Source organism: Cupressus sempervirens, chromosome 5, assembly GCF_028749045.1.
Source record: "Cupressus sempervirens isolate cs-2001-9-10 chromosome 5, ASM2874904v1, whole genome shotgun sequence".
NCBI lineage: Eukaryota > Viridiplantae > Streptophyta > Pinopsida > Cupressales > Cupressaceae > Cupressus > Cupressus sempervirens.
In genome coordinates, this window is record NC_143122.1 from 683976249 (window position 1) to 683989098 (window position 12850).

At 34.2% G+C, this 12850-nt stretch overlaps 1 protein-coding gene across 3 annotated transcripts in view; it reads left to right on the plus strand.

The window, feature by feature from the left end:
* Window positions 1-12850, plus strand: part of LOC149557795 (hyperosmolality-gated Ca2+ permeable channel 2.1-like) — a 177095-nt gene that overhangs the window by 162431 nt on the left and 1814 nt on the right. For 2 of the 3 annotated variants that reach the window (XM_089832288.1, XM_089832289.1), the window contains exon 9: window positions 10557-10832. The exons of the other annotated variant lie outside the window; for it this stretch is intronic. In XM_089832288.1, the coding sequence (XP_089688414.1) occupies window positions 10557-10832 (276 nt within the window). The remainder of the gene's footprint in view (window positions 1-10556; window positions 10833-12850) is intronic. 3 annotated transcript variants of the gene reach the window in all.

Sequence of the window (12850 nt, forward strand, 5' to 3'; positions counted from 1 at the left end):
GAACTGCAAAATCTTAAATGGACAGACACGCTTATGGGTCTTATCATGTTATGCATTATGAATCCAGATTTACCAATCACCAGAGGATTAATAATAACAAATATAAGGATATGTCGCCCATACAAGGATGGTATTGACACAACATGAAAGGTCAAAGTCACCCTCTCTTGGAGCCCACTGCTAGGGATATAGGTAGCCACTCTGATCTTGAATTCAGGGTGAATGTACTTGGTACCTGTTCAATAAACAACAAACATTGAGTTTAGATGCTCAATATATAAATAGCCAAAGCCCATAAAGACACAGTCATGTGAAGGAAACGGGACACCGTGTAGATCTTGCGAGTGACTACAACTCTGCTCCCACTCCGTGCTAGCACCAACAGGCAATCCATGCATAGCAGGGTTGTAGTACTGTATAACAACATATAGTTACACGATGAAACATTTCAATTAAACATTAAAATAATTATTATTCATCATTTGAGCATATATTTACTGAAGGTAAAAGACAAATTTCCATAGCATTAAAGCAGCCAAAAATAAATCCAATAACATCCATTAATCATAATCCATGTCCGAATGCAATATAAAGCAGGTATCATCATAAATCATCATGTCACATCACTAGAATTATCTTGTAGATAAAATCAAGCTGAATACCTGCATCATCGATGTCTAACAACTATGATACTAGTAACCAAAATAGTGTATGGTCATTGAAGCATCTCAATATGTAAATGTAATTCATAATCCCATACCAGAAAATAGATAAATCATTTCCTGATTATTCTAAAGCATATAGCAATGGAAATAACTACTGAATTACTCAATAGCATATATAGCACAGTATAACACACAATCTCAGATGGTCATCCGAAAGCAACTTCAATACTCTCAAATGTAAAGTACGCTAGATAACATCATACAGAAGCAACATATAGATATTGTCAGGATACCACCAATAACATGATCAAACACATGCATCAACATTACTGCAAAAATCAGAATCAGGTGCAGTAGTCCAATGCATCATGTAGTGCAATCACTATTCATGTCTCAAGGGTACTTACAAAATATTATCATGATACCAAACCAACCTAGGTAACCTCTGGCACACAGCTCAGTGAAACCTACAAATACATAAGTCTCATGAATCAAGCATAATGCATAATCAGCCTTCTGATACAACAAAATAAATCAAATCACCCCAAGGGTGTAGACCACTCATCAGTCCTAACATAGTCATCTAGACAGCAAGAACATCAAGATTACATCTATCAGATCTATCAGAATGGCGTGCGGAAATTAAATTGGCTTCCAAGAAGCAAAGTTTGAAGGCCCCTCTAACCTGTCCTCAACTTTCAAACCATTCACCATCTTCACACACTAATAATGAAGAAGAGGAAACAAGATGATCAAACTTTTGGTTCAAGATCGAAATACTTCAAACCTGCTCTAACACCATGTTAAACTTGAACCAGAATTAAGGAAGAAATACAGTAGTGCACAATAATCGAAATACAGTAGTGCACAATAATCAAAAAACATCTTAGATTGCCCTAGGAAAAACCCTACTCATGGGAAACAACCCAACCCACTGAAAATAGGACCTTTATTTGAAATCTCAGAAAACAATAACAAAGTTTTTCCATCTTATGATTGAAATCCTCAAGATTATTCAATTAATATGAGTAAGGAAAATTATTTAAATGATCAACCATATGTCTTTCTCTTTGATAAACAATATGGCCAATATGCTGAAAGAGTTCTAGAAGTTTTGATACATAAAACAAATATGTAATTCTTATCGGAAAAAAATTCCAGACATCACCTGATTCACAGACATCCAACTCACACACCATTGATAAGCACTGAAAAAATTGCTGTAAACTTCTTAGAAATATTGCAGTTCTCAGGAAAATTGCCATTCTGACAAACATTGGTGATGAAGCATATATTGTCATCACCATGCACGCGCACCTCTAACTATACAACTTGCTCCAAAACATGAATAATAATCATTCTTCTGTCAGTCACAAAGAAAAATGTGCATCACTGTCATACATTTAAATAATAATTGACACACAAGATAGCGTCACTAAAGAAGACTAAGAGAACCAACGCTGCTGGAAATGCAAACTGATGAGGTGGAGAATATTGCCGACTTGTGTGCCATGTCATACTGTAAGTAGTCTCTTCTTATAGATGATAATGAATACAACCAAAAATAAATACACGCTAACAAGAGATGCACGAGCCAAATACAGAATAAGAACAAATGAACTGCGATCATAGAAATATGAAACCAATATAAAATAGAGTAGCATGAACAGAGCCAAAGGTATCTGCAGTAGAAAATAGCGACCATAGATAGATAACAACAGAGATTTCTCTTATTGACGCAAAGATCTCTTAACATAAGAACCACAAAAAATATCAGATCTCTATCGCAACTATTATTCTCAACACACCCCACATAGCTAGTAACCCCAGTCTTTCAGATCTATCATAGATCAGATCGATAATATGAGAATCAATGACAATTGAAGCCTTATTGGGTTCAGGATTCTCCGGATTGATTCTGGGCGTCATTTCTGTGGTATTTATCATTTATTAGTGGCCCCAAATTCTGATTTTCAATATGAACTTCAATTTAGATATACCCTTTTCAGTTTTCAGTAGCATGACACCCCTCATTATATTCACCCAAGGAAATTCTGACATTATTATCATTACTGCCCAGTTTGACGAAACTACGACTGTAGTATAAGATAGAATTGAGGATGACATCGAAATCACCCAAATTTTGTGATGGCCTTCTTTATGATGATGCATTAGAGGGGATCTTACACTGCTCAAGGGCAAGGAATGTGCAAAAACCTCTTGAAATTGTAGGCCCTGAGCAATTTGGTTGTTGCCTCTCTGACCCTCCAATTTTGCATTCTGTGACATCCGTCCTGCAAAAGATTTATTATTTACATCTTGGCAGGGGTTTGCCTTCCAAAAGGAATGTTGACAACTTGACACCCAACAAAATTTGGAATATGGTAGGAGTGAGCACCACTAGTGTTGGAGACATTATATCCTTCAATGAAACCATGCTGTTTCTTCTTACCAGAGACAACTTGTCAATCCCCTTTGCCAAAGTTGGAGGAATGACAAATTTATTATTATTGAAAAATAGAAAAACTCTTCAAATAAAAGTTAAATAGATAAAATGTTAAAATAAAGGAACAATTAGTTCCCGATTATATCTGAAAAGAAATAGTATTTGCCTTTATTATCTGTGCACTTGCCTATTTATATTGGACAAACCCCAACCCAGCTATAACTATGATAAATGCCCACTTTCAACAGTCATCAAAGAATTGCCATTTTGTCAAACACTTCAGGTCAGCTCTTAAGATCAGTTATCTCAGACTTATTAATGTCCAAAACATTAAATGCCTGTTCTTGCAAGGCAAACTTAAGAGTGAATATTTTGCTAGCAAGTGCACTAATGTCAGCACAGATTGCATTACACTTAACTCTCAAAACATAAATATATATTCAAAGTTTGCATCCAATTATTTCACTTCACTGAAAGTGAGCTTATACATAAGGGATTCAGTTTGGGAATTACAACTGAAAATTATAACACAAACCTTTTAATTTGCTCCCAAATTAATAGTGGAAATTTACAGCTCCAAGCCAATAACTGATAACTAAATGCAGATTTCATTCTCTGTTTCAAGCGTTTATGAAAATGACAATTGCAATTAATTTAAACAATAAAGACAATTGCAAGTAATTTAAGCAATAAACTGGGTACCTGTTATAAACGAGTCAATTCTCCTGCTAGGCAGCTGATTGTACATTGAATTTCTTTATTGGACCTGATCGCAGGACTTGGAGATGTTTGTTGGCTCTTCAAATTGCTCAGTCCCCACCAAATATGCACGTGCTTCCCACACAAAGAATCGCAGGCCACTAAGGATTGGCTGCTGATCTGTAATGTGATTGTTCAGGCCCCTAAACTCCAACGTTGGGCTTTCATACACACCTGTGGCCCCTAAAAACTGATCACAGCCCACTCTCAACAAATCGCAAGGTCTCTATAGGTGATGCTCAGCCTGTGGACTTGGAAAGCCTCCTGGGACAATGGTGCATGCAGCATCAGATTGCTGCCTTGCCAAATAGTAATCAACAGCCACAATATCCAGATCAAGCCTCTTCCAATACAGTTACAGGTTGGCAAGAATTCTTCAGTAAATTCCCTTCACAAATCTTCACAATTATCTCCAGCAAACCAATCTCCTTAGACACAAACTATGTAGTAGGAGAGAAATATAAATCAGATCAGACAATTCACAATATCTCAACTGTGAACTGTGTAATAACCCCAATAGGTTATAGCTTCGTCAAACACTAAGTCTTCTCTAATTCACTTGTTTAACATTTCGTCAAACACTTTGCAAGCAAGAAATATATTGCATATCTAAATTCTGATTGCTTTCTAAATGCCAAACTCTAATAAATATGGTTGCAAAGAACACATTGAACATCTAACAATGAAGATGCAATTGTTTTTGTATAACACTGATTACAAACAGGAAAATACGCATCTACATCAATAAGACATTAGGGTAACAAATTCTGATATAAATCAGATTACAACGGTTTTACAAACCCTACCAATGCCCTAAATATCTACTCTCAAACAATGCAAAATGTAGATAAAAACTTGGAATTGCTCCAAAAATATAAATTTTCCTATAGCAAATCATTGTAGCGACGACATTGTAGCAGTGGTACTGTAGCAAAGTTACTATAGCAATATCCAACTTATTCCTTCACAAATTTGGCCCTAGGCCACAAATTTGGCACAATGAAAAGAGTGATTTATCTTCTCCAATAGTTGCAACCCTTCAAAAGACATTTCACCACCTCAGTTGTGCAAATCAATGGGAGTGTTCGTTCCCAACTATCAATGTAGCAACTGCAGAAACCCTTGGCTCCACAAGTTATCCAGAAGAGTAGATGGCAACACATTCGATGCCTAACAATGAGGTTGCCTTCCCTATTTATTCTTTTCCTCCAATAGATGGACCTCCTTCTAGAAGAATAAAATAATATTAAATCCCTCTTAGAAGTTTCTTGTAATTTATTTATTCAAGTTTAGTCACTTTTAATTAAATTAATTAAATATAAAGTCTCCTTTTAATTTAAGTTTATTTAATGACTTTATAAGAATTAATTTAATCAATTTCTCTTTATTTCTCCAGTTAGCCTTTGGAGAATGTAAAGGCTAAGAACTCCACGGAGATGCTAAAAAGATGGGGACATTACAAACTGCCAAGCACTTTTCACGATCACAGACTCAACCCTTATACTTCTGCAAGGGTAACAAAATTTAGAACCTCTGAAAAAAAAAGTCACAAAGACACAAAAGCAAATAATGATCAGTTGATGCTTTTTCCATCAAATGGGCTCATATTTATAATCTCTCATTGGCACAAAGTTTCACAAAAACACTTAAGAAACATCACCAATAGAACTTTCTTTCCTTTATTACATTATTATAATGAAGTACTATTATAGTAATGAAATATTAAATAATTAATTAATAAATATAAGCTTGTGCATTAAATAGCCTAAACTGCTGCAGGTGACAACCACTGCATTTCCAAATATGGAAACTGCCTAAGACTAACTTAGTAAAAATAGTAAGTCCACCATTGAGATTCCCTAATCACCCTATCAGCTGATGAGGGTTGCTATAATGAGCCGACTCAATCATCTGCAGAATCCTGCTAAAAATGGGGAGATTACATATATGTTTATGAATCTATCTTAGATAGATATAAAAAATGACATTTACATAGAAAATTAAATAGTTATTGAAGTAAAAGTAAAATTAAATAATTTATCTCATAAAGATTTTTGAAAAGTAGGATATCTCCGCCACTATCTTTCTTCCAGTAAAGTTTTGTTGTTCTTCATAATCTTGTTATAGGAATGCTATTTATTTTGAATAAGTTCAAGTGGTGGTTGATGCAATTAGAACTGTTAACTGTCTTTAGCTATGATTTACAAACTTTCTTAAGTATTGTCACCACCTCTAGAGACTTGTGTGTGCTTCAGCAATATAAAGGAATGTTAACTTTTAATTAAGAGTGTCAGTTGTAGTTGTAACTGCAACAAAGTTATTGATTGTAACTGCAGATAGTTGGAACCACTTCAAAACAGGCTTTATCTGCCTTTGAAACTACTCAATCAATGGAAATAAGGCAAGTTTGTGGGTGTCATTGATAAGAGAGAATGAAAGTGGCTCATTGCAAATCAAGGTGGTATAGTAATTTGCAGATGTGTTAAAGATTGCAAATGTGAATTATGGTGTGCAGTCTATTTGTATTTTGAAAACTGAAGAGTAATAGTGAGTGACATTTTAGTCTGTGTACATTGTAAAATCTGAGAGTTATAGTGAGTGATATTGTGAAATCTAAGAATATTATTATAAATCCCGAAGTTGAGCCTATTTTATTCGAATCCTATCATTCATTTTGTTGAGAAAAAATGTTTTGTATCACATCTGCAAATTAGAGAGGTCTGAAAGTGTCAAAAAGTTTTGTAATATCCAGAAGGTTGGTGCTTCAAGGATGCTGAGTTGCTGCTTTGTCTGAAAATTTGGTGCTTTTGTTGGAGTTGCTACTCTCAAGCAAGGGATCTAATGATTCGTTAGGGTAGGTTTTCTTAAGTTGTAGTACTCAATTTAATTCATGAGGTTGGATAGTAGATGCTAGCAACATTTCTCACCTTTGTATTTCCCATCTAGGGTTTTCCACATACATTGGGTGTTGAAGTTTCTTTGTGTGATTTTCTCTCTTACGATTGTGCCAGTTTTGTTTTATGCTTATCAATATGAAAGTTTAAATTGGTCAAAGATCAAAAGTTTATATCTTCTATTAATTTCCCTAGTCCCCACCCTCCCCACCTTCGAGATTAGAGCTTGGTAATTGAAAAGGCTTAATCAGCTTAAAAATCTTAATCAGCTTAAAAATCTTGGACATAGAACACATGGCTTGTTTAGAAGGATCCTCCTTGAATAAGACACCTTTATTTGATGGTATTAATTATATCATCTGGAGTATTGGAATGACGAGCTATTTATCTTCTTTGGGGTTTGTGTATAGATGTATGAAGTAAATGGTTATACAGTGTCTACCACAACTCCTTTTATCTAAAAATGAGTTTGTTAAAGTGAAGCTTTTTAAAACAACTAACCCATTTGGGATGGATTGAAGAGCATTATGAAGGTTATGCTAAAGTGAAGAAAAAAAGTTACAAACCTACAAAGCATAGTTTGAAGGCTTGAAGATGGAAATAGAGGAGATTGCTATCTTTTGAGGTTGATGAGTGTTAATGCCATTAAAGATCTTGGAGAGGACATGAAATATATAGCAATTGATCAGAAGGTTTTGAGATCATTTCCTTTGAAGTATGATTCTAAGAGTTATGCAATTGAAGAGGTCAGAGGTCACTATTGATGATTCACATGGCATTCGAGATGAGAACAGTTGCTGACGACACATTCAAAAGGGAAGTTGCATTTAAGGCTGCAAGGAAAGCAAAGGAAACATTATGAATCGGATTGCTATATTGATGAAGAAAGTGCAAATCTTATTAGAAGACTTAGAAGGGGATTTTGGAAGTACAAAGGGAAGCTTCCTTTTAAGTACTTCAATTGTGGAAAGATTGGGCAATTAGTTGGTAAGTGTCCTTATGTATAAATGATTAAGATGACAAAGAAGACTTCTAAAAGAAAAAGAAAAATCAGTTTCGGTACAAGCAAAGAAAGTCATCAAAGAACATGAAAACCTTGTACATAAGAGAACAAGACATTACAATTCAGGAGATAACATTGAGTTTGTATTTGATGCTGAAGAATTTGAAACGCTTTTCATGACTGTTGGTTTAATTGTTGAGGATTAAAGTGATGATGATGCTTAAGGAGAGATAGGTCTTGAAGGTGAATTGTTATGTGCCTTAGATGAAATCAGAAGATTAAAGAAGGAAAATAACAAATAAAAGCTTACTTTTGTGAATGAAAGTGAATTGCTGAAAAAAGAACTTGAAGGAGGTCGTCAAATCATCATTAATTTGAAGATTCAAGTTGAAGATGGTAAAAGAAGTGAAGGCGATTGAATTTTAACTTTTGTTGAAATTCAAAGAATGCTTGAAATTAGAAAATGAAGTTGTGGCTTTAAGGAACAAAATTAGACAATTCGAAAGTCAATCTGAAAAAGGAATAAGTTTGTGAAGAGTTTTGATATGCTGGATAAAATTTTAGCCTGTCAGACTTTAGACAAAAATAATTCCTAGTTTGGGTTTTGACAAATGTCAAACGTCTAGCACAAGTAATTATTATGGTAAAAAGGATAATGATGATGGTTTCATCAAAGTTCATTGTCAGATAATGCATCCATGGTTTCCTCCTACAAGAAGAGTTGCGGTTAACAGGTTTTATGCCATTTTTTTGGCTATTGTAACTTCTGCAGTTATAATGCTCATAAAACAATTGATTGTAGAGTAATGTCAAGAATTAACCTAGTTTAAATTCTTTTGATCCTTTGAAAGATATCAGTGTGGTGTTATAGATGTCAAAATATTGGTCACAGTGCAATATAGTGTAACATGAATTTTGTAGAACAAAAAGGGAACATGAGCAAGTTCTTGAGTGGTCTTGAAAGTCTCAAGAAAGAGGCAGAATACATATGTAAAAAGAAAGAAGGTAAGTCCTTGTTTCTTTATACTGCTTTGCATGCAAAAAGGAAGAACCTTTGGATAATAGACAATGGTTTCTCTAAGCGCATGACTGGTGATGAGTGCAAGTTCACCAGGCATACAGATTGGATGGTGGCTCAATGAACTTTGGGGATAAATCATCACTTTTGTGGTAAGGTGCCTTGAGTATAAATGGTTTATTGCAAACACATAGTGTTTGGTATGTAATAGGATAAAAATACAACTTGTTGAGTGGTAGTCAAATTTGTGACAATGGATACATTGTAACTTTTAATGCTCAAGGGTGTCAAATCAGATAAATTAATTTAGGCAGGTTGGTTGCTGAAGGGAAAAGAACAGAAATCAATGTTCATGAGTTTAGAGAGGTAAAGGGTAAAGTTTGTTTGTTAGGGAAAGCTGATGAAAGTTGTCTTTTGCATTGATGGAAGCTCGGGGTTCTAGCTTCTCGTTCTCTCTGATTCTTTTGAAAGGCAAAACATCTATGGAGGGGGACTATGCTATTGTCTTTATGATTTATCTCTTAACCTTGGATGATGAGGTTTTTTAATTTTTGGATCTTTTTCGTTGATGTCAATGGGGGATAATGAGATATTTGTTGCAAATGGAGATTGTAGATTAAATTGTTATTTTAGAATGAATTGGTTTAAGAGATTTTTTTTGCAGCGTAGATTGAGATTTCCAGTTTACCATCAATGACAATGTAGGAGATTGTTAGATTATTTGTCATTGATGTCAAGTGGAGAATTAGAAAATCTGATAAAATATAGAAGTTAAATGAAATTTGCAGAACCCTAGTTTGTTTGAATGCAGGCCTGGTTGATGGGGAAGAACAAACACATACAGACTGGGTTGTTGTTGAAGAGCACAAAGCATACAGACATATTACAAGACATATGGCCACTGGTTCAATCTGCATATTAATACACAAGTTTGATCAAATTCAGATTTTATGTTTAAGTCACAGAATATCTGAGAATTTGGTCCATTGCTTCAGATCAGTAATAATGCACAGGATATCTCTACCTATGTTTCTTTCAGTTATGTTTTATTGTTGTCCATAAACTTGTGATAAGATTGGCATTTGTTATGAATCGGTTTTAGTGGTGATTGTTGCAGTCAGAACTGTTACTGTCTTTACTTATGATTTACAAACTTTCTTTAGTGTTGTTGCCTCTAGAGATTTGTGTGTGCTTCAGCAACATAAAGGAATGTTAAAATTTAATTAAAAGATGTCAGTTGTAACTGCAACCAGTTGATTGGTTATAACTGTAGACAGTTGGAACCACTTCAAACTGTTTTTAACAACCTTTGAAACTCCTCAACCAGTTGAAACAAGTCAAGTACTGTATAAAGCATGCATAGGATTGACGGAAGACAAGTCTGTGGGTGTCATTGATAAGAGATAAAACAAAAGGGGCTCAATGCAAAGCAAGGTGCAATAGGAATGTTGTAGATGTGTTTAAGATTGCAGATGTTAAATGCGGTGTGTAACCTGTTTACATTGTAAAACCTTAGAGCCGGAGTGAGTAATGTATTGAAATCTAAGCATATTATAGTGAGTGTTGAAGGTGAGTCTATTTTATTTGACTTTTATCATTCATGTTGATGAGAAAAATGCTTTCTATCACACTTTCCTGTAATTTTCTTTTGAGACATACTTTTGTTCACAAGTATTATAATTTATAATAATTGCAAATCATCTTTAAAACATAAATATATGTAGTCAATGATATATATGGAACTTTCTAATTTACTCTATTTTTGATGTAGGCAACTTTCTTTATCACTTATATTTTGACATCTGGATGGGCAAGTTTATCATCAGAACTTTTACAATTATTTTCATTGATATCAAATGTTTGTACACTATGTACCTCTAAGAGTACCAAAGATGTGGAGTCTGTACCATCATTTCCTTACCATCAAGAAATTCCTAAAGTGCTACTTTTTGGGCTTCTTGGGTTTACTTGTTCTGTGCTGGCACCTTTAATTCTACCCATTCTTCTTGTGTACTTTTCACTTGGATTCATCATCTATCGTAATCAGGTAAGTTCCATAGATTTGAATTCCTTTAATAGTTTAATTTGCATTTATTTAAGACAAGAAGTTATGAAAGATGAGAAATTTATTTTGAATAAAGTTATTCTCTCGACATAACAATCTTTCCACTTCTGTTCTTGATTACAAGTTTTATTGCTGGTAAAATCATAATGGTATATTTATGCTTGAATGAATGGCATTTGGTCTCCATTATGTTGAATTGGCTTTGTCTAGTTCTGATATAAAGTAATGATTATGCATTTGTCCAAGATGGTTGTTTACAAGTGCTTTTTTTATTGGAATCTTGTCAAAGACATCACTTTCTATGCACAGATTATTTTGTCTTTGTTCCATGGGATATTGGTTAGGTCTACATATGTTTTGCTTCATATGTCTCGGACAAAGAAATATTTATGCCTTTGGAAACTGCAGGATTTGATTTCAATCCTGTTTGTTGTGTGTTCTTTATGCAACTGCATTATTATAGATTTAGCAGCTGTGCAAACACTTAATATTCAATATGCTCATGGAAAGCTCTTAAGTTATAAATACATTTAGAATGTCATTTCAAAATTGACAGTTTTGAACTTTCAGTGCAATGGCAGTCTGCTTATTTTGGGATGATAGATGGGAATATATCTATATGAGTTATCGAGAAACAGTTTTGCAAGTAAATCAAGTGCTCTTATGTGGAGCCATTCTATCACATGGGAAAGCACTGAAGTTACTTTTTTCATTGCATTTGAACCTGTACTGAGACTACTTACATTATTCACAAGGCTACCAAAGTGCTTACAGAAAGGTGTAGTGATATTGGAGTATGAATTTCAAGATAAATGCACTGTCCTAAATATTAAGGTTAAATGAGCAAACTGTTGAGGACCACACCATATATATTGTGTTCTAGGACGACCATTGAGTTCAAGAATTGGCTTTGTCTGAGGGGCCACAACATAAAAATGTGTTTTAGGAAGACCTTAGGTTCTCTGGGTTTACATATAGGCCACTGTTTTATTAATTAGGCAGTGTAGTCAGAGCTATAAGTAAATCACCTAATGAAAGGTGATGTTTACATTACATGATAAGATATACAATACTACATTATGAATATATCATGAATTGGGAAACACATGGACGGATATGGAAAATAAAATAGTCCTTTTCAAGTGGAAACTAAGTGGGTTACACAAAACTATGTAATCTGGAAAAAATAATAGCCTCTTCTTGTGAGCTAAAAACTAATTGGGATAGTGTATCAATTTATAATCTTAAAACATTACAACTTACTACGAAGCCTTTGCCAAACTTTCTTGAAGATCTAGGGTCAAGGTGGATAGGATTGATCATGCAACATGGAATTCAACATTAAGTGTTTGATATGCATTGATTGTAGATGATTGTCTTGAACAAGGAGAAAGCATTCTAGCAGGTGAAGATACTGCGCCTTACAGTGAAGTTATCTAAAATTATGTTTTTTTTTTATCACGTAATAAGAATTTTAATGCAAAGTGATTGATATGCATTAATTGTAGATGATTGTCTTGAATGGGGAGAAAGCATTATTCTAGCAGGTGAAGTTAATATGCCTTACTGTGAAGTTATCTAGAAAGATTTTGGGGCTGTCATATTGTTGTAGTAGCAATGAACACATATCAATTCTCTTTACCTGTGTGTTCAACATACGCACTTTGTAAACTTAAGCAACTATTATCTTGTGGAGAATACTGGAGCTATTCAAATAAACTTTCAATCAGAGGTTCTTGACTTTTTAGATCTACAATAGATAATAGTTGTGTGTCTCATCACACAGACACTGTTTTATCTTCCTCATCAATTGAACCTTTGTCTAGCCATCTTTTGGGTAGCCCACTTTTAATACCTTTGTCTTAATTTATCATAATTGGATTGTATATAATCTTCTGACCTATATATGCTGAAACTAAGAATTCTTGGACTGAATTGACCATTGATGGAGCATTACTATATTCAGGAAACTGCTTTTCACCCTGCTGTTATCTTTCTTT